The sequence below is a fragment of the Podarcis muralis genome, chromosome 16 (genome assembly GCF_964188315.1).
Source record: "Podarcis muralis chromosome 16, rPodMur119.hap1.1, whole genome shotgun sequence".
NCBI classification, from domain to species: Eukaryota; Metazoa; Chordata; class Lepidosauria; order Squamata; family Lacertidae; genus Podarcis; species Podarcis muralis.
The window spans coordinates 8,296,722-8,313,377 of record NC_135670.1 but is presented as its reverse complement, the minus strand read 5'-3'; the positions used below and the strand labels follow the sequence as shown (position 1 = coordinate 8,313,377).

At 47.6% G+C, this 16,656-nt stretch overlaps 2 protein-coding genes across 3 annotated transcripts; one reads left to right on the top strand and one right to left on the bottom strand.

Moving 5' to 3' along the window:
- Positions 1 to 1,222: 1,222 nt before the first annotated feature.
- Positions 1,223 to 7,162, bottom strand: LOC114586650 (uncharacterized). Of its 2 annotated transcripts, none has more exons than XM_077920793.1 (3): positions 7,079 to 7,162; positions 3,555 to 3,753; positions 1,223 to 3,469 (listed from the first exon to the last, which is right to left on the bottom strand). In XM_077920793.1, exon 3 carries the CDS (start codon positions 3,343 to 3,345, stop codon positions 1,387 to 1,389), a length of 1,959 nt encoding a protein of 652 aa, XP_077776919.1. In that variant the 5' UTR covers positions 3,346 to 3,469; positions 3,555 to 3,753; positions 7,079 to 7,162; the 3' UTR covers positions 1,223 to 1,386. The 2 variants fall into 2 exon arrangements, with proteins under 2 accessions (XP_077776919.1, XP_028566154.2); XM_028710321.2 differs by having other exon boundaries at positions 3,654 to 3,753.
- A 2,470-nt stretch (positions 7,163 to 9,632) lies between these two features.
- On the top strand, positions 9,633 to 16,604 carry JTB (jumping translocation breakpoint). The gene is made up of 5 exons (XM_077920022.1): positions 9,633 to 9,775; positions 11,592 to 11,632; positions 13,110 to 13,195; positions 14,189 to 14,268; positions 15,760 to 16,604. Exons 1-5 carry the CDS (start codon positions 9,648 to 9,650, stop codon positions 15,914 to 15,916), a joined length of 492 nt encoding a protein of 163 aa, XP_077776148.1. The 5' UTR covers positions 9,633 to 9,647; the 3' UTR covers positions 15,917 to 16,604.
- Positions 16,605 to 16,656: the final 52 nt, after the last annotated feature.

Below are 16,656 nucleotides of genomic sequence, written 5' to 3'. Positions count from 1 at the left end.
GGTATCCCATTTTTAATTCTCCATGTTTTTTTTAAAAAAATCCATGCATTTCAGGCGATTTAAAGAGAGGCATAGCAATATCCCCCATTGGTCCATCTTGTTTGGTATCGTCTACACTGACTAGCAGTGTCTCTCCGGTGCTTCAGACAGGGGGCAGGACAATCAATCAATCTTTATTGCGGTCAAAGACCAGACACCAAAGTTAACAACAGCAGGACGTTCTTTCCCAGCCTGACCTGATGCTACAGGAGGCCTTGTGCTGCAGATCTTAATATCTAGGCAGTTTCTGCACAAGACAACTTATAGAGACCATTTCGCCAAGCAGAGAATGCTAGTACAGTGGTACCTCGGGTTAAGTACTTAATTCATTCTAGAGGTACATTCTTAACCTGAAGCTGTTCTTAACCTGAAGCACCACTTTAGCTAATGGGGCCTCCTGCTGCTGCCACACAATTTCTGTTCTCATCCTGAAGCAAAGTTCTTAACCTGAGGTACTATTTCTGGGTTAGCGGAGTCTGTAACCTGAAGCGTCTGTAACCCGAGGTACCTACCACTGTATATTCATTCCCAAGCTTGCCGTTCCCAATCCCCAATTGCTATTGTTTAAGGCAGCTATTTTGCCTGCTGCGTTTTGAAAAGTCTTGGCCCAAACTAGTTTATCGGTGCAGCGTTTAAAAACTAGCCATAGTCAACAAGGATCCACCAACAGCATACAAATCAATGTGCTTTACTTGACCCAGCAATCCATCCAGAGCCAGTGTGGTGTAGTGGTTAAGAGCGGTGGACTCGTAATCTGGGGAACCGGGTTCGCGTCTCCGCTCCTCCACATGCAGCTGCTGGGTGACCTTGGGCCAGTCACACTTCTCTGAAGTCTCTCAGCCCCACTCACCTCACAGAGTGTTTGTTGTGGGGGAGGAGGGAAAAGGAGAATGTTAGCCGCTTTGAGACTCCTTCAGGTAGTGATAAAGCGGGATATCAAATCCAAACTCTTCTTCTTCTTCTTCCTCCTCCCCCCAACTCCAAACATGCAAACAAATCTCACTGCAGTTAACCAAAGGCAATCAATCACACCCTGCCCGCCCCTTCTCTCTCTCTATTATTTCAAATAAACAAACTAGCCCTAGTAAATCTGAGCTGGGATGGTCATCTTGAGGAAGCGTCTCCTGTTAATGTATACAGAAACGACAAGATACAGAGGGATGCCATATTTTGAAGAGCGAAAAAGAATACACATTTCCCGACTTTTATCTTTAACTACGGATCGCTATGACGACTCTCATTTTAAAATAATAGTAATACAAACGATCAAAGTGGTTATAATCGAATACGTAAGCAATTGTGAAAGTAAATGTGCTCAAATTACAATAAAAAAATAGAACATGTGTTTCAATACATCGGCACGCTGTATGAAATTCCTGAAACACTTTCAGAGGCACTTCGTTCTTCTGTCCGGCGCTGTTTGGCCCAAGCGTATTTCTCTGTAGATCTGATCTTGTTCAACAGCTGCTTATTGCTTAAGAGATAGGCGTGAAACTCCTTGCAAGTAACGTGCTTATAATTATATTGCAGTAGCACCATGCTTCGCAGTGAGTCCAAGGATAAGTTGCCTCTCTCTTTGCTCAGAGAGAAAGAGAACCCCGCGTTTGCAGGATGTGAGGCGAGGGCAAAGAAACCCTGGGCCATCTTCAAAAGTTCCGAGTGGCACACAACGTTTTTGGAAGTCTCAAAGTACTTGGTCCACTTCTGGTGTGCCTGGAGCTTAATGAACTCGTCGTCGCCTTTAAACTGATCCACAAACTTCTCGAGGTTGCAGAATTGATCGAAGCACTTCCCCTCATCTATGGAGACATCCCTGTCCAGGAGAAACTTTATGGAAGGTCCTACTTTGTCCCACTCTAGCGACTCACTAAGGGACATCCATATGAAGCATGAAAACTCCTTCATGGGCTCCATCCATTTTTCCAGATACTCTATGCAGCTGTCATAGAAGCGATTTACCTCTGCGCAGAATTTGTCACACTCCGCGCCGAAACCTGCCTCACGCTTCTCTTTCAGAAGGCTCTTGACCTTGAGGGACATGAAGCTGTGGCTCCTGCGTTCGGCGAGCATGTTCTGGACGCAAAGCAGAACTTGCAGAACCTCCACAACCGAATTATTCTCTCTTTCGAGTTCTAAAACGTAGGAGTGAAACATACTCATCAGAGACTGCAAGTGCAACAGGTAAGCCTCGCTAAGCTCATGCTCAAAAAACTCCTGCAACACTGTTGGCGGTTTATTCTGCGAGAGGAAAAAGGCCTTGACGGTTGGGAACACGTGAATGAGTCTAGTGATGCCTTGAAAGGATGACAACCAGCGTGTTTTGCTGTGAGACAGCAGCTTTTTGTATTCAGTGTCCACGAATTCACAGTACTCCTTTAACTGCTCCGTTTGGACTCTATAGATGTGAAAGTACTGGTATATCTTGAAAATGATGCTCTCAACGTCGACGTCCAACGTGTCTGCTGCCTGATGGACACAGTTATTCAAGATGTGCGCTGGACATCCCACACCAATGGAAGTTTTGTTATCCAGCTCACTCTTCGACTTGGCAAACACACTCCTTCCTTCTGAATCCTGCTGTGTCCCTCCAAACATTGTGTTGCAGTTGTCACCTGTGAACGCTATGCATTTCTTTAGCAGTCCTTTACTCTCAAGAGTTTCCTTCACGTACGAAAAGATTGTATCTGCGCTTTCATTGGGCTGGCTTTTCATTTCAATTATTTTGGACTGCAAACCGCCACTTTTCCAGTCAAAATACTGAATAACTATTGCAACCACCTTGACCGGACCGTGGTTACCGGCGTCAGTAGAAACGCCACAATAATCTATTTCGTTTTCTTCAAGGCTTTTCAGAACGTTTTCCAAACAATCGGGAGCCAGTACAGAATTTACAATTGCCTCTGTCTTGGTTTTTGCACTTGAAAACTTCCTCGCAATATCAGAATCCGGGAACATCGTCTTCAAGAGGCCTGATGTGCATGTCATCACATTATAACTGTGGTGGTGTTTGACGGTGTGAAAAGCGAAAGTTCCTTCTGCTGCAGTCACTTCATCTTCCCATTTGCTGTTACAGGGTTTTACCAAAACGTTTGCCAATTTTGCTGAAGAAGCTTCTCCTCGAATTGCTATTTTGTGTTTCTCAGAGTCCATGTGCGATTGCAGGTCGCGTCCTCCTTTATGTGCCACAGAGACAAACGTACCCGGTCTACATACCAGGCATTCGCCTTCAAAGTCATCTCTACCTCTTCTGAAACAGGTATACTTCCTCTGTAGCTCGACAGAAAATCTACATTTTCTTTTCGGCATTTTGTCACGTAAGAAGCACAGGACGTAGAAAAAACCGTTAAGGAAGGTGGCGAAAGACTAAACGGAACTTGGAACTGGAAGTTGACACCGTACAGCATTGCCTCCTATAACAGAGCGAAGAGCCCTACAAAAGAATACAAGACAGAAAATTACTTACTGAGCAATTCATGTATCCTTCAGGAAAAAGACTAGAACCCTCTATTGTGTACATTCATAAAGAATTCAGATGTGGAGTATTATTTTTCACTTTTGTATCCCACCCTTTCACCAAAGCGTTCACTGTGGTGTGGATGGGTAAGGGAGCAAACCTGTGAGGAAGGCTGGTGGATGGTCTTGTGTAGAGCTTTGAAGGGTACAAATTCGCTTCTTCCCAGCACATCTAGGGATCCAAGGTTCAGGACGCCTGGCCTAAAGAAACCAAATACATAATTTAAAAAGGGGGGAATGACATAAAAACCTGTAAAACAGCAATAGAAAGGCACATAAAGGTAAAGGGACCCCTGACCATTAGGTCCAGTTGTGGCCGACTCTGGGGTTGCGGCGCTCATCTCACTTTATTGGCCAAGGGAGCTGGCGTACAGCTTCCGGGTCATGTGGCCAGCATGACTAAGCCACTTCTGGAGAACCAGAGCAGCGCACGGAAACACCGTTTACCTTCCCGACAGAGTGGTACCTATTTATCTACTTGCACTTTGACATGCTTTCGAACTGCTAGGTAGGCAGGAGCAGGGACCGAGCAACGGGAGCTCACCCCGTCGCGGGGAATCGAACCGCCGACCTTCTGATCGGCAAGTCCTAGGCTCTGTGGTTTAACCCACAGCGCCACCCGCGTCCCTAGAAAGGCACATACAATCAAATAAAAGAGAAATCCAGAGGATTCACACATGTAAAACAGGGTCCAATCTTATGGGTTTGGGAAAGCCTGGCCAAAAAGATAAGCTTTCGCAAGACATGTGAACCAAATGATGGCTGCTGCTTTGTGTATGGCAAAGGGAAGGACATTCCACAATCCAGTGACAACAGCATAAAAAACACGACCTGTCATTCAGCGAAAGGGCCTGCACCACAGCTTTCCAAATTTTTCATGTTGGTGACACACTTTTTAGGCGTGCTTCTTTTTGTGACACAGTGAATCAGTTTTACTAGCAAACTGGGGGTTAAACAAACACCTTTCGCAGGGAGAATTCACGCGACACACCTACACACTGCAGCCGAAACACTAAAGTGTTGTGACACACAGTTTGCAAAGCTCTGGCATACATACATGCCGATCAAAACAAACTTGGTTCTAGACAGAGACATCTTCAAATACACCACCACCCTCACGCACAATGCTGTGGACCTAAACTTGCCTTGCTACACACTTATCTTGGGCAACAACGAGGCAACGTATCATCATCATCATCATCATCATCACCATCATAATATACCCCACCCATCTGGCTGGGTTTCCCCAGACACTCTGGGCGGCTTCCAACAGAACACTAAAATACAATAACCTATTAAAAACATTAAAAGCTTCCCTAAAGAGGGCTGCCTTCAGATGTCTTCTAAAAGTCTGGTAGTTGTTTTTCTCTTTGACATCTGGTGGGAGGGCTTTCCACAGGGCGGGTGCCACTACCGAGAAGGCCCTCTGCCTGGTTCCCTGTACCTTGGCTTCTCGCAGCGAGGGAACCCCCAGAAGGCCCTCGGCGCTGGACCTCAGTGTTTGGGCTGGACAATGGGGGTGGAGACGCTCCTTCAGGTATACTGGACCGAGGCCGTTTAGGGCCGTCTGCCACTTGGTGGGATAGCATAGGCATGCACTCCCCAACTCCTCCCCAGCTACTGATGAATCCCCTTAAAAGTTATAGCTGTCCTCTATGTAATGCCACACATAGGGGCAAGCCCCATTCTACTGCCAACCTCTCCCCCGCTATCAATGCACCCCCCCCCAAGAACAAGCTTCTGAACACCACTTGCCTCAGCCAGGCTGGTCTTGGCACCCTAGCCCATCACCCTCCCAGTTCCCAAGTGGAGAGGCGCTGGGGGAGGGCAGGGCAAAGAATCCCACCTCCCTCTCTATGGTTGCCACCTGTCCCGTATAATACAGGATTGTCCCGTATTTCAATGTAAAACGCTGTGTCCTGTATGGATAGTTTTGTCCTGTATTTCAGCTGTTTTTTTCTCCGCCAAGTTAGGGATCCCCTCCAAATGCACATGTGTGAAAGGTCATGTATTTAAGCTCTGGGTAGCCAAGTGCAGGCAGATTGACAAATCCACGTCTATGCGCTGTGACAAATTCCAGAGGGGCCATCCTGTTTGGCTGCAGTGGATTGTAATGGGATGCTTTGAAGTCAGTTTTTTGTGTTGAATATATGCTATATGGTAATTTATGGACCTAATAGGCATATAAAGCCATTTGCACATAACAAAATATATATTTTATCAAAGTAACTGTTGAACTGAAATACAATTAGGAATAAGTATATGAGTAGTGAAATACAATTAAGAAGAAGTACACTAATAGTGAAATAATTATTAAGCTCTATCTATTAAAATGATGTAGTTACAGGTAGGTAGCCGTGTTGGTCTGCCATAGTCGAAACATAAACAATAAAGAAAAATTCCTTCCTGTAGCACCTTGGAGACCAACTACCGTAAGTTTGCCTCTAAGGTGCGACTGGAAGGAATTTTTGTTTTTCATTAAAATGATGCTTTATTCATAACAAACTTAATAATGCAAACACATTGGCATTTGGTAATCACAAAAGTTCCTTTAGAAACACAATTTACAAAGACTCATAATTTTTTTTGGGGGGGGGGGCGGCCCAAGAGCATAGCTGTCAACTTTTCCCTTTTCCTGCGAGGAATCCTATTCAGAATAAGGGACTTTCCCTTATAAAAAGGGAAATGTTGACAGCAACGCCCAAGAGGCACCACAGTTCAAGAAGGACACTGACAAACTGGAACGTGTCCAGAGGAGGGCAACCAAAATGGTCAAAGGCCTGGAAATGATGCCTTATGAGGAAGGGCTAAGGGAGCTGGGCATGTTTAGCCTGGAGAAGAGGAGGTTAAGGGGTGATATGATAGCCATGTTCAAATATATAAAAGGATGTCATATAGAGGAGGGAGAAAGGTTGTTTTCTGCTGCTCCAGAGAAGCGGACACGGAGCAATGGATCCAAACTACAAGAAAGAGGATTCCACCTAAACATTAGGAAGAACTTCCTGACAGTAAGAGCTGTTCGACAGTGGAATTTGCTGCCAAGGAGTGTGGTGGAGTCTCCTTCTTTGGAGGTCTTTAAGCAGAGGCTTGACAACCATATGTCAGGAGTGCTCTGATGGTGTTTCCTGCTTGGCAGGGGGTTGGACTCGATGGCCCTTGTGGTCTATTCCAACTCTATGATTCTATGATTCTAAGAGAGTGGGGCCCTAAGCTATAGCTTGTTTAGATTATACGGGACTGGAATGCCCCCCCCGCACCTCCCTGCCCTGTATTTTTCTAGGACACCAGTGGCGACCCTACCCTCCTCCTCCTCGGAATCCCACCACCTCTTCATCGCCCCCGCCACGCATGATCGTAGCCAGGATTATTTGGGGGGGGGGGGCAGAACCTATGTGTTTTTATTGATCTGTATTGATTTGGGGGGGAGGGGCAGCTGCCTCTCCCCCCTCCCGCTTCCCCAGCTAAGCCGGGGCTCCAGCCAGCCCTTCTTCACCACCAGCCCCAGGCCCGACGCAGACCCACCCACCTCCGCCACCCGCCGTTAGAGGCGCCATTGTCACCCCTCCTGCTCCTCCGCCGCCGCCGCCGCCGCCGCCACGTGCAACAACAGGACCCGCAGCGCCGCCTCTCGGATACGTCATTGCAGCGCGACTCCAGAGGCGCAGCGCCCGCCTCGACGTCGGAAGTGGGGGGAAAGGAAACGCGGCGTGAAATAAGTCGCGGGCGGAGTGAGAAAAGTCCCCGGCGGAAGAATGGGGAAATGGCCATTTCAGAAGGTGCTGATGATGCCCAGCTGGCAGAACATGATGGGCCCAAGGGAAACAACACCTAACCGTGGTTTGCGTTCCTTACCTCTATATGCAATCCACTTTTGTTGTTGTTTAGTCGTTTAGTCGTGTCTGACTCTTCGTGACCCCCTGGACCAGAGCACGCCAGGCACTTCTGTCTTCCACTGCCTCTCGCAGTTTGGTCAAACTCATGTTTGTAGCTTTGAGTACACTGTCCAACCATCTCGTCCTCTGTTCTCCCCTTCTCCTTGTGCCCTCCATCTTTCCCAACATCAGGGTCTTTTCCAGGGAGTCTTCTCTTCTCATGAGGTGGCCAAAGTCTTGGAGCCTCAGCTTCAGGATCTGTCCTTCCAGTGAGCACTCAGGGCTGATTTCCTTAAGGATAGGTTAGGTCCTTAAGGATAGGTTTGATCTTCTTAAGGATAGATTTCCTTAAGGATAGGTTTGATCTTCTTGCAGTCCATGGGACTCTCAAGAGTCTCCTCCAGCACCAGAATTCAAAAGCATCAATTCTTCGGCAGTCAGCCTTCTTTATGGTCCAGCTCTCACTTCCATACATCACTACTGGGAAAACCATAGCTTGAACTATACAGACCTCTGTTGGCAAGGTGATGTCTCTGCTTTTTAAGATGCTGTCTAGGTTTGTCATTGCTTTTCTTCCAAGAAGCAGGCGTCTTTTAATTTCGTGGCTGCTGTCACCATCTGCAGTGATCATGGAGCCCAAGAAAGTAAAATCTCTCACTGCCTCCATTTCTTCCCCTTCTATTTGACAGGAGGTGATGGGACCAGTGGCCATGATCTTCGTTTTTTTGATTTTGAGCTTCAGACCATATTTTGCGCTCTCCTTTTTCACCCTCATTAAAAGGTTCTTTAATTCCTCCTCACTTTCTGCTCTCAAGGTTGTGTCATCTGCATATCTGAGGTTGTTGATATTTCTTCTGGCAATCTTAATTCCACTTTAGCATTATCTAAAAGGGTGGATTTACAACAGGCGTAGGCAAACTTGGCCCTCCAGATGTTTTGGGACTACAACTCCCATGATCCCTAGCTAACAGGACTAGTGGGCAGGTATGATGGGAATTATAGTCCCAAAACAACTGGAGGGCTGAGTTTGCCTATGCCTGATTTACAACCTCCAGCTTCTAGGCTTCACAAGTATATCATGCCTCCCACAGACAAGACTTAGCTTGGCAAGTTAAACCAGTTTCACTGTCTGTTTGGAAGGCTTTCCAGTCTCCTTCCCCCCCTCCCCTTTTTTCCTTTTACATGTCCGTCTGTCTCCCTCGTGGGAGGAGGCATTTCAAGAAGGTTGCATCTGCAGATCTGCAGGCAGATTCGGGTCTTCGCAGGAGTTTGTTTGTTTAATTCAGGCATCCCCAAACTCGGCCCTTCAGATGTTTTTTAGGACTACAATTCCCATCATCCCTGACCACTGGTCCTGTTAGCTAGGAATCATGGCAGTTGTAGTCCCAAAACATCTGGAGGGCCAAGTTTGGGGATGCTTAGTTTAATTCCTTATTGCAAAACAATTTACCAAACATAAACCAAAAAGCAACACAAACAAAACCATAGACACTAACAGTAGCAACATATCGTTTGACATTACACACACTTTGTCTTCCGATTCACCTCATTGTACTTTTTACACATTGCTGGTCTATACGCACTTCTTGTTGTTTCTTCCTGTTACATACCAAGAGAAATTTTTGCTTTTATAATTTCCTTGTAATTCAAGATTCAGTCTAAATCTGTCAGGAGATTTGCATTGTCACAGCACTTTTTAAGATATTCTTTAAATGTTGTCCAATCTTTACTCACTTTCTGGTTTGAGTTTCCTCTTATTCTCCCATTTATTTTCGCAAGTTCTAAATATTCTATCATCTTCCCTTGCCAATCAATTTTTGTGGGGATTGAGTCACCTTTCCAGTTTTTTGCTATTAAAGTTATAGCCGCTGTGGTTGCGTACATTAAAAAAAGGTTCTAAAGTTTTTACGCTCCCTAGGCGCAAGGTTAGAGGACCTGATTATTTGAAACCCCCTCAGCAAAAGAAAGTGTCTCGTCCTCGTCACTCTCATCATTCCACTTCCCAACCCTTTCCTACAAACTCCCAACAACCACTCTTTGCCCCGCACATGGCGGCTCCTCCCAGCTGCGGCAGAGGACCGGAAATCACTATAAAGGTATCATAGAGACTGTGGGTTGAAACCCCTGAGGCAGAACTGAACTCCTCCCCTCCCCTCCACGGAGTCGGCCTGCGCGTGCGCAGTGCGTGCGTAAGGGGAAAAAAACAACAACCTTCTTCCCAGAATGCCCCACGTGAGCGTTATGAGTGAGGCGGAAGTAGATGCCAGGAAGCCCCGCCTCATAACAATGATGGGGCCAAGATGGCGCCTGGCTATAGCTGCGCTTGTGGGCTTCGTCGTTGCTGCCCCCGGGTAAGTTATGAGGGGCTAAGGGCGGGTGGAGGGCCTCGGGCATTTTGGGGAAGGGGAAAGGGGGGCTTCCAAGTGAATGGTGGTCACCTGAGCGTCGCATGGGTGAGTCCACACTGTACCTTTAAAGCGCTTTTATATGGCTTCCCCGCAAAGAAGTCTGGGAGATGTAGTTTGTTAAGGGTGCTGAGAGCAGTTAGGTGACTCGCCTATCTCCCCCCCCCCCCAAGCTACAATTCCCCGAGTGGTTTAACAAGCACTCTCTCTTCTTTGGGAGCTCTGGAAAATGTAATTCTGGGAGAGGAATTTGATAAACAAATAATAATAGAATTGTAGAGTTGGAAGGGTCCCTGATACATGTGAAAAGGATCTAGGAGTCTTGGTTGACCACAAACTTGACATGAGCCAACAGTGTGACGCGGCAGCTAAAAAAGCCGATGCAATTCTGGGCTGCATCAATAGGAGTATAGCATCTAGATCAAGGGAAGTAATAGTGCCACTGTATTCTGCTCTGGTCAGACCTCACCTGGAGTACTGTGTCCAGTTCTGGGCACCACAGTTCAAGAAGGACACTGACAAACTGGAACGTGTCCAGAGGAGGGCAACCAAAATGGTCAAAGGCCTGGAAACGATGCCTTATGAGGAACGGCTAAGGGAGCTGGGCATGTTTAGCCTGGAGAAGAGGAGGTTAAGGGGTGATATGATAGCCATCTTCAAATATATAAAAGGATGTCATATAGAGGAGGGAGAAAGGTTGTTTTCTGCTGCTCCAGAGAAGCGGACACGGAGCAATGGATCCAAGCTACAAGAAAGAAGATTCCACCTAAACATTAGGAAGAACTTCCTGACAGTAAGAGCTGTTCGACAGTGGAATTTGCTGCCAAGGAGTGTGGTGGAGTCTCCTTCTTTGGAGGTCTTTAAGCAGAGGCTTGACAACCATATGTCAGGAGTGCTCTGATGGTGTTTCCTGCTTGGCAGGGGGTTGGACTCGATGGCCCTTGTGCTCTATTCCAACTCTATGATTCTATGATCTAGTCCACTCCCTGGTAATGCAAGACTGGACATTCCTTTGAAATGTTATAAATACCACTGCCCTGACTCTTGGGCGGTGTTCCAGTTTTGCGAAAAGATTCTACTGTAACCTATTGCTTTGCAGTAAACAACAACGGACTCCTAACTCCTCTTGTCTCTGAGTTTTGTTGGCGTAACACAGAAGATAAGCCATTTTTGGCTTACAACATTAAGCTTAAGAGTCCGATGCTCCGCTGCAAGTCATGTCTAAGAAACAAAACAAGAGAGGAAAATGACTCCATCTGTACCTGGCAAGACATATTTTATCTTAGGGTCATCATTGAAGGCAGCAAGCAATGCCAAAGATTTGCAGTGTCTAAATATATTTGTCTGGGACCATGTTCACACCATACATTGAAAACAGTGCAGTATCACTTTTAAAAGTCATAGCTCCCCCCCCCATTCACTCCCCCCCTTTCTAAGCTACAAAGTCTCAAGTCTTGTGCTTCTGTGGAAGCTGTTTGATTCTCCTTCACCAAGATTTGTTCTTCTTTGTGTCTTGCAACGTGATCTTTAATTATTTTTTCCACCAATTTAACTGGAGCCGACACTAAGTTAATCAGATGATTAACAGATTGGTCACTGTGAGAAATGGCACTAAATGGGCTTTTGGTTTTATCCACCAGGACTGCCTACAATTGTCTTTAAAGTGACAGATTAGCCTGTTGCCCCCCCATTACCTCTCATTTTAATCTCTCTGCAATGTTTTCTCTCTCTCTCTCTCTCTCTCTTTCTGTCCTGTTTCCAGGTTGGCTGAAGTGGCTTTGGAAAGTGATGGGAAAAACCCAGGTGAGAGAGGATAATTGTATCTGTTTTGGCTATTTGAGTTTGTGTTGTAGTTTGATTTCTAGCTTTTTTTGTTTGGAAGAACCAAGATGGAGTGGAGGGCAGGGAGAGGTATGATAAAATGGTGCTGCAAAAGATCTGAATGCGTGTCATTTCCCTGGCTGTGTGGCCCTTAATTTTCTGAAAACACCCTTGAGTATGATGCTTTAGCACAGTGTTTCCCAACCTTGGGCCTCCAGCTGTTTTTGAACTACAATTCCCATCAGCCCTGGCCCATCTAGTCCATCATCCTGTTCTTACGGTAGCCAACCAGATGTCTGGGAAGCCTGACATCAATAGTTCTCTGCCCACCTTCAAAATTCCTAGCCAAACACCCCTGCCTTCCACTGCCTCCTGCAGTTTGGTCAAACTCGTGTTGGTAGCTTCCAGAACACTGTCCCACCATCTCGTCCTCTGTCGTCCCCTTCTCCTTGTGCCCTCCATCTTTCCTAACATCAGAGTCTTTTCCAGGGAGTCTTCTCTTCTCATGAGGTGGCCAAAGTACTGGAGCCTCAGCTTCAGGATCTGTCCTTCCAGTGAGCACTCAGGGCTGATTTCCTTCAGAATGGAGAGGTTTGATCTTCTTGCAGTCCATGGGACTCTCAAGAGTCTCCTCCAGCACCAGAATTCAAAAGCATCCATTCTTTGGCTATCAGCCTTCTTTATGGATCAGCTCTGTGAATGTGTCTAATCCTCTTTTTGGAGCCATCCAAATTGATGGCTATCTCTGCTTCTTGCAGGAATAAGTTCCGCAGGTTAACTGTGCGCTGCGGATCGGTCCTGAATCTTCCAATGTTCAGTTTTATTGGATGCCTATGAGTTCTAAAGGGATGCGGGTGGCGCTGTTGGTTAAACCACAGAGCCTAGGGCTTGCCGATCAGAAGGTCGGCGGTTCGAATCCCCGTGACGGGGTGAGCTCCCGTTGCTCAGTCCCAGCTCCTGCCAACCTAGCAGTTTGAAAGCACATCAAAGTGCAAGTAGATAAATAGGTACCACTCTGGCGGGAAGGTAAACGGCATTTCTGTGCGCTGCTCTGGTTCGCCAGAAGTGGCTTAGTCATGCTGGCCACATGACCCGGAAGCTGTACGCCGGCTCCCTTGCCCAATAAAGCGAGATGAGCGCTGCAACCTCAGAGTCGGCCACGACTGGACCTAATGGTTAGGGGTCCCTTTACCTTTACCTATGAGTTCAAATGTTATGATAGAAGGAGAAAACAGAGCAGTTCTGCCGGGTCAGGCCAATGGCCTATCTAGCCAGTAAAACCACTGATAGCATTTTCCTTCATGGATTTGCCTAAGCCTTTTTTAAAGCCATCCAAGTTAGTGCCCGCTGCTGCCACTTGCGAGTGTGAGTTGCGTAGCTTAACTCTGTGCTGCATAAAGAGCTGTGTATGTCTGTTTTGTTGAAGCTGACTCCTGATCTCCTCTTTGGCTTCCTGCAGCCAGTTTGCCTGGGGCCACGCCGTGCTGGCAAAGCGAGGATTTCGTGGTGACCCAGCAGTGCGCTCCCTGCCAGAGTTTTCAGGCGGTAAGTGAACCTCCCAACAGGAACAAAAGGTTGGGCAAGGGTAAAAATGAAACGCCTTAACTGCTTGCTAAAATATGTGCAAAAGAGATTGATGTATGTTCCCACTTTCAAACGTATCTTATCCACTGTAGTGTTTAATGCTACAAAATAAGATAACGGACATAGCAGCTTCTATACAATAATAACACAGAAGATAGAATGGTGTCCTATACTGACTCAAGGCCAGTACTGAGCTCAGTATGGCTTATACCAGGGGTAGGCAACCTAAGGCCCGGGCGCCAGATCTGGCCCAATTGCTTCTCAATCCTGCCCACGGACGGTCTGGGAATCAGCGTGTTTTTACATGAGTAGAATGTGTGCTTTTATTTAAAATGCGTCTCTGGGTTATTTGTGGGGCATAGGAATTTGTTCTTATTCCCCCCGCCCCCCAAATATAGTCTGGCCCACCACATGATCTGAGGGACGGTGGACCGGCCCCCTGCTGAAAAAGGTTGCTGACCCCTGGTTTACACTGAACAGGTCAGGGTTCTCCAGGGTATCAGATGGAGAATCTTTCCTAGCCCTGCAGGCAGATCTCAGGCGTTGAACCTGGGACCTTATGCATACAAACCAGATGCTATATTCCTTCCTTTCAAAATAAAGATGCTAGTCCTCAAGATTCTGAATAAAAGGCTAACTTAAATAGGAAGCTGCCTTAACACCGACTCAGACCAGTGTCCCATCAAGCTCATTATTGTCTTCAAACTGACTGGCAGGAGCACTCCAGGGATTCAGGCAGGGCTCTCTTTCAGCCCCAGGTATGCCATTGCGGGTTGAACCCGGGTCCTTTGTGTGATGCAAAGCCAGTGTTCTATTATAGCAGAATGGGCATGGGGTGGGTTCCCCATGCCCCGGTCAGAAGCGATCAGCTCCTCTGTTGGTTATTGCAACAGAACCGAATCGCAGGCACTTGGCAGCAGTGTTATTTAATGAGATATATGCTCTCGGTTGTAGAAAACGATGCCAGAATGCAGCGTGACGGGCTTCATTGAACAGATCAACTGCAGCGCTTCCAAGAAGGGAGAATACAAGAGGTGAGCTCACTGGGAGGAGAAGAGCGGTCGGGCCTTGGCACCCCGGGGTGCTGCCTCTGACAGCGGCCAGCGGCAGACCCTGCTGGAGCAAGGGGTGCTTACTAATGTCGCAGATCAGTTACACAGGATGGCAGTGAAGGCGAACCTCTGGCAGTGAGAGACGGCCCTCCAAAGCTCTATTATCTGGCCCTTTAGGCTATCTGCAGGCCACACACCTCACCAGCCCTGATTCATAGCCTCCTTGGCTGTGCCTGGCTGGGATGTGTCCCTGAAGTCTCTAATCGTGCCTCTTGCCTGCAATCTCTTGCCTGCAGTTCCACCGCCTTGCAACCTCTACCGTAACTGATCTGTCATGGATGTTTTAGCTGAGATTCCTGCATTGCAGGGGGTTGGACTTGATGGCTCTCGGGGACCCCGATTCTACGATGTGCTAACAACTTCCTACTGAAGCAGGAGGGGCCCAGTAAACCTCTGGGTTAAAGAGGGGGGGGGGAATCATGGCAGTCTGAAAGCTGAGAAGCAAGAAGGTTTTTCTTCTTCTCTTCTCTTTTTGAATACCCCTGCCCTGGTGACAGCCAACCAGCTCTCCCGTCTGTCAGGAATACTCCCTTCCATTCTGGTTTTCTGTTCCTCCTGACAGACAGCATTCCATGGCCGCTGAGAAGGCTTGCTTTGCAGGGGGAACTAATCCCCGAAGATCCCACCCAATATTTGTTCTTCTGCAAACGCCAGAGATTCCATGAGCTAGCTTTCATCTCGTTTCAGTACGTTTCTGAGCACAATTCAAAGTATTGGTGCTGACCTTTAAAGCCCTAAACGGCCTCAGTCCGGTATACCTGAAGGAGCGTCTCCACCCCCATCATTCTGCCCGGACACTGAGGTCCAGCGCCGAGAGCCTTCTGGCGGTTCCCTCACTGCGAGAAGCCAAGTTACAGGGAACCAGGCAGAGGGCCTTCTCGGTAGTGGCACCCGCCCTGTGGAACGCCCTCCCACCAGATGTCAAAGAGAAAAATAACTACCAGATTTTTAGAAGACATCTGAAGGCAGCCCTGTTTAGGGAAGCTTTTAATGTTTAATAGGTAATTGTATTTTAATATTCCATTGGAAGCTGCCCAGAGTGGCTGGAGAAACCCAGCCAGATGGGCGGGGTATAAATAATAAATTATTATTATTATTATTATTATTATTATTATTATTATTAGTCGTCCCTCTGCCCCTTTCAACCTTTAGCCACATAGCCGCGGCACTCGGCACTTCAGTTTGCCACTAGAGGGAGCAGCCAACCTGTTTTAACTCCCTGACGCATTCTGTGCTTCAGCTGGCAGGTGAAGGGCCTAACCAACACCCCTTTCCAGCCATCCCTGTTTACCTTACGCTGTTGTGTCGTGTGGGGCTTCTTGGGATGGGAACGCACACCGCTCCCTTCTGCATGCTCCCTCCTTGGTGAGTCCATCAGCAGAGGGTCGCGCTCACCTTGGCTTCTCCTTGCAGCTGCCGTTCCATGGAGATGGAAGCTCGCATCTTCTGGAAGTTCGAGGGCGCCATGCTTGGCGTGGCGGCCGTCTTCGCCCTACTGGTGGTGTGTCGGCAGCGCATGCTCGACCGCAGAGCCTTGGAGAAAGTGCGCAAGCAGATAGAGTCCATCTAGTTGCGCCGGGGTCTCTCGCCACTCTTTTCGGAACAGAACCTAGCGGCAGCGGTTGGGGAGCAGCGGCAGGAACGCATCTTCCATTGGACTGTTTGGAGGAGGGAACGAGCACCCCGCAATCATTGGAAAGTATTTCTCCCCCCCCTTCACTTCTGGCCACTAGGGAATGCTGCTTCCCACACCTGGGACTTAAAGGCACTTGGACTGAAACTGTTGCATTGAAACGCGGGCAACTTGCTTTGTTTTCTGAACCTCCTGGGCACTTGTAGGAAGAACAGTCCCGCTCCCCACGTTGTCTGTGGTGCATCCTGACGTGGTTTGCTCCGTGGCCTCAATCTGTTGCAAACTCCTCGGCCTCTCTAGACTGTGTTGGATTCAAAGGAGCAAGCCCGGCACCTCCCTAGTCATTACCACTGTTTTATTAAAGACCAGAAACCCCAGCAAGCATCTCTAAATCTTGTAAGGAAAGTGACTGATCTCTGCCCTTATTCATGCAGTTCCAAAGCCCTTTCATTTTGAGGGTGTGGAAAATGTAGCTCTATTTTGGCTTTTTAAAAAAGCCGTCCTGCGTATTGTCTGGGAGGGGTGGTTGCTGCCAGAACTTTACTGTGGCTTATTTTAAACAGCCGTCCCTACAGGATTCCTCTGTAAGAAACCTCAATGTGATTAAAAGCACGATGAAGCTTTCCGAACGCGCGTGCTCTGCTTTGTAACTGGTGCTGGTGGATAGATTTTTCTTT

What these genes read in the sequence shown, in the direction of transcription:
- JTB (XM_077920022.1), top strand. Translation starts at nt 9,648, where the DNA reads ATGCCCCACGTGAGCGTTATGAGTGAGGCGGAAGTAGATGCCAGGAAG. An exon ending in TTCGTCGTTGCTGCCCCCGG is followed by an intron (nt 9,776 to 11,591) that starts GTAAGTTATGAG and finishes TCCTGTTTCCAG; the next exon opens with GTTGGCTGAAGTGGCTTTGG. An exon ending in CCTGCCAGAGTTTTCAGGCG is followed by an intron (nt 13,196 to 14,188) that starts GTAAGTGAACCT and finishes TCTCGGTTGTAG; the next exon opens with AAAACGATGCCAGAATGCAG.
- LOC114586650 (XM_077920793.1), bottom strand. Translation starts at nt 3,345, where the DNA reads ATGCCGAAAAGAAAATGTAGATTTTCTGTCGAGCTACAGAGGAAGTAT.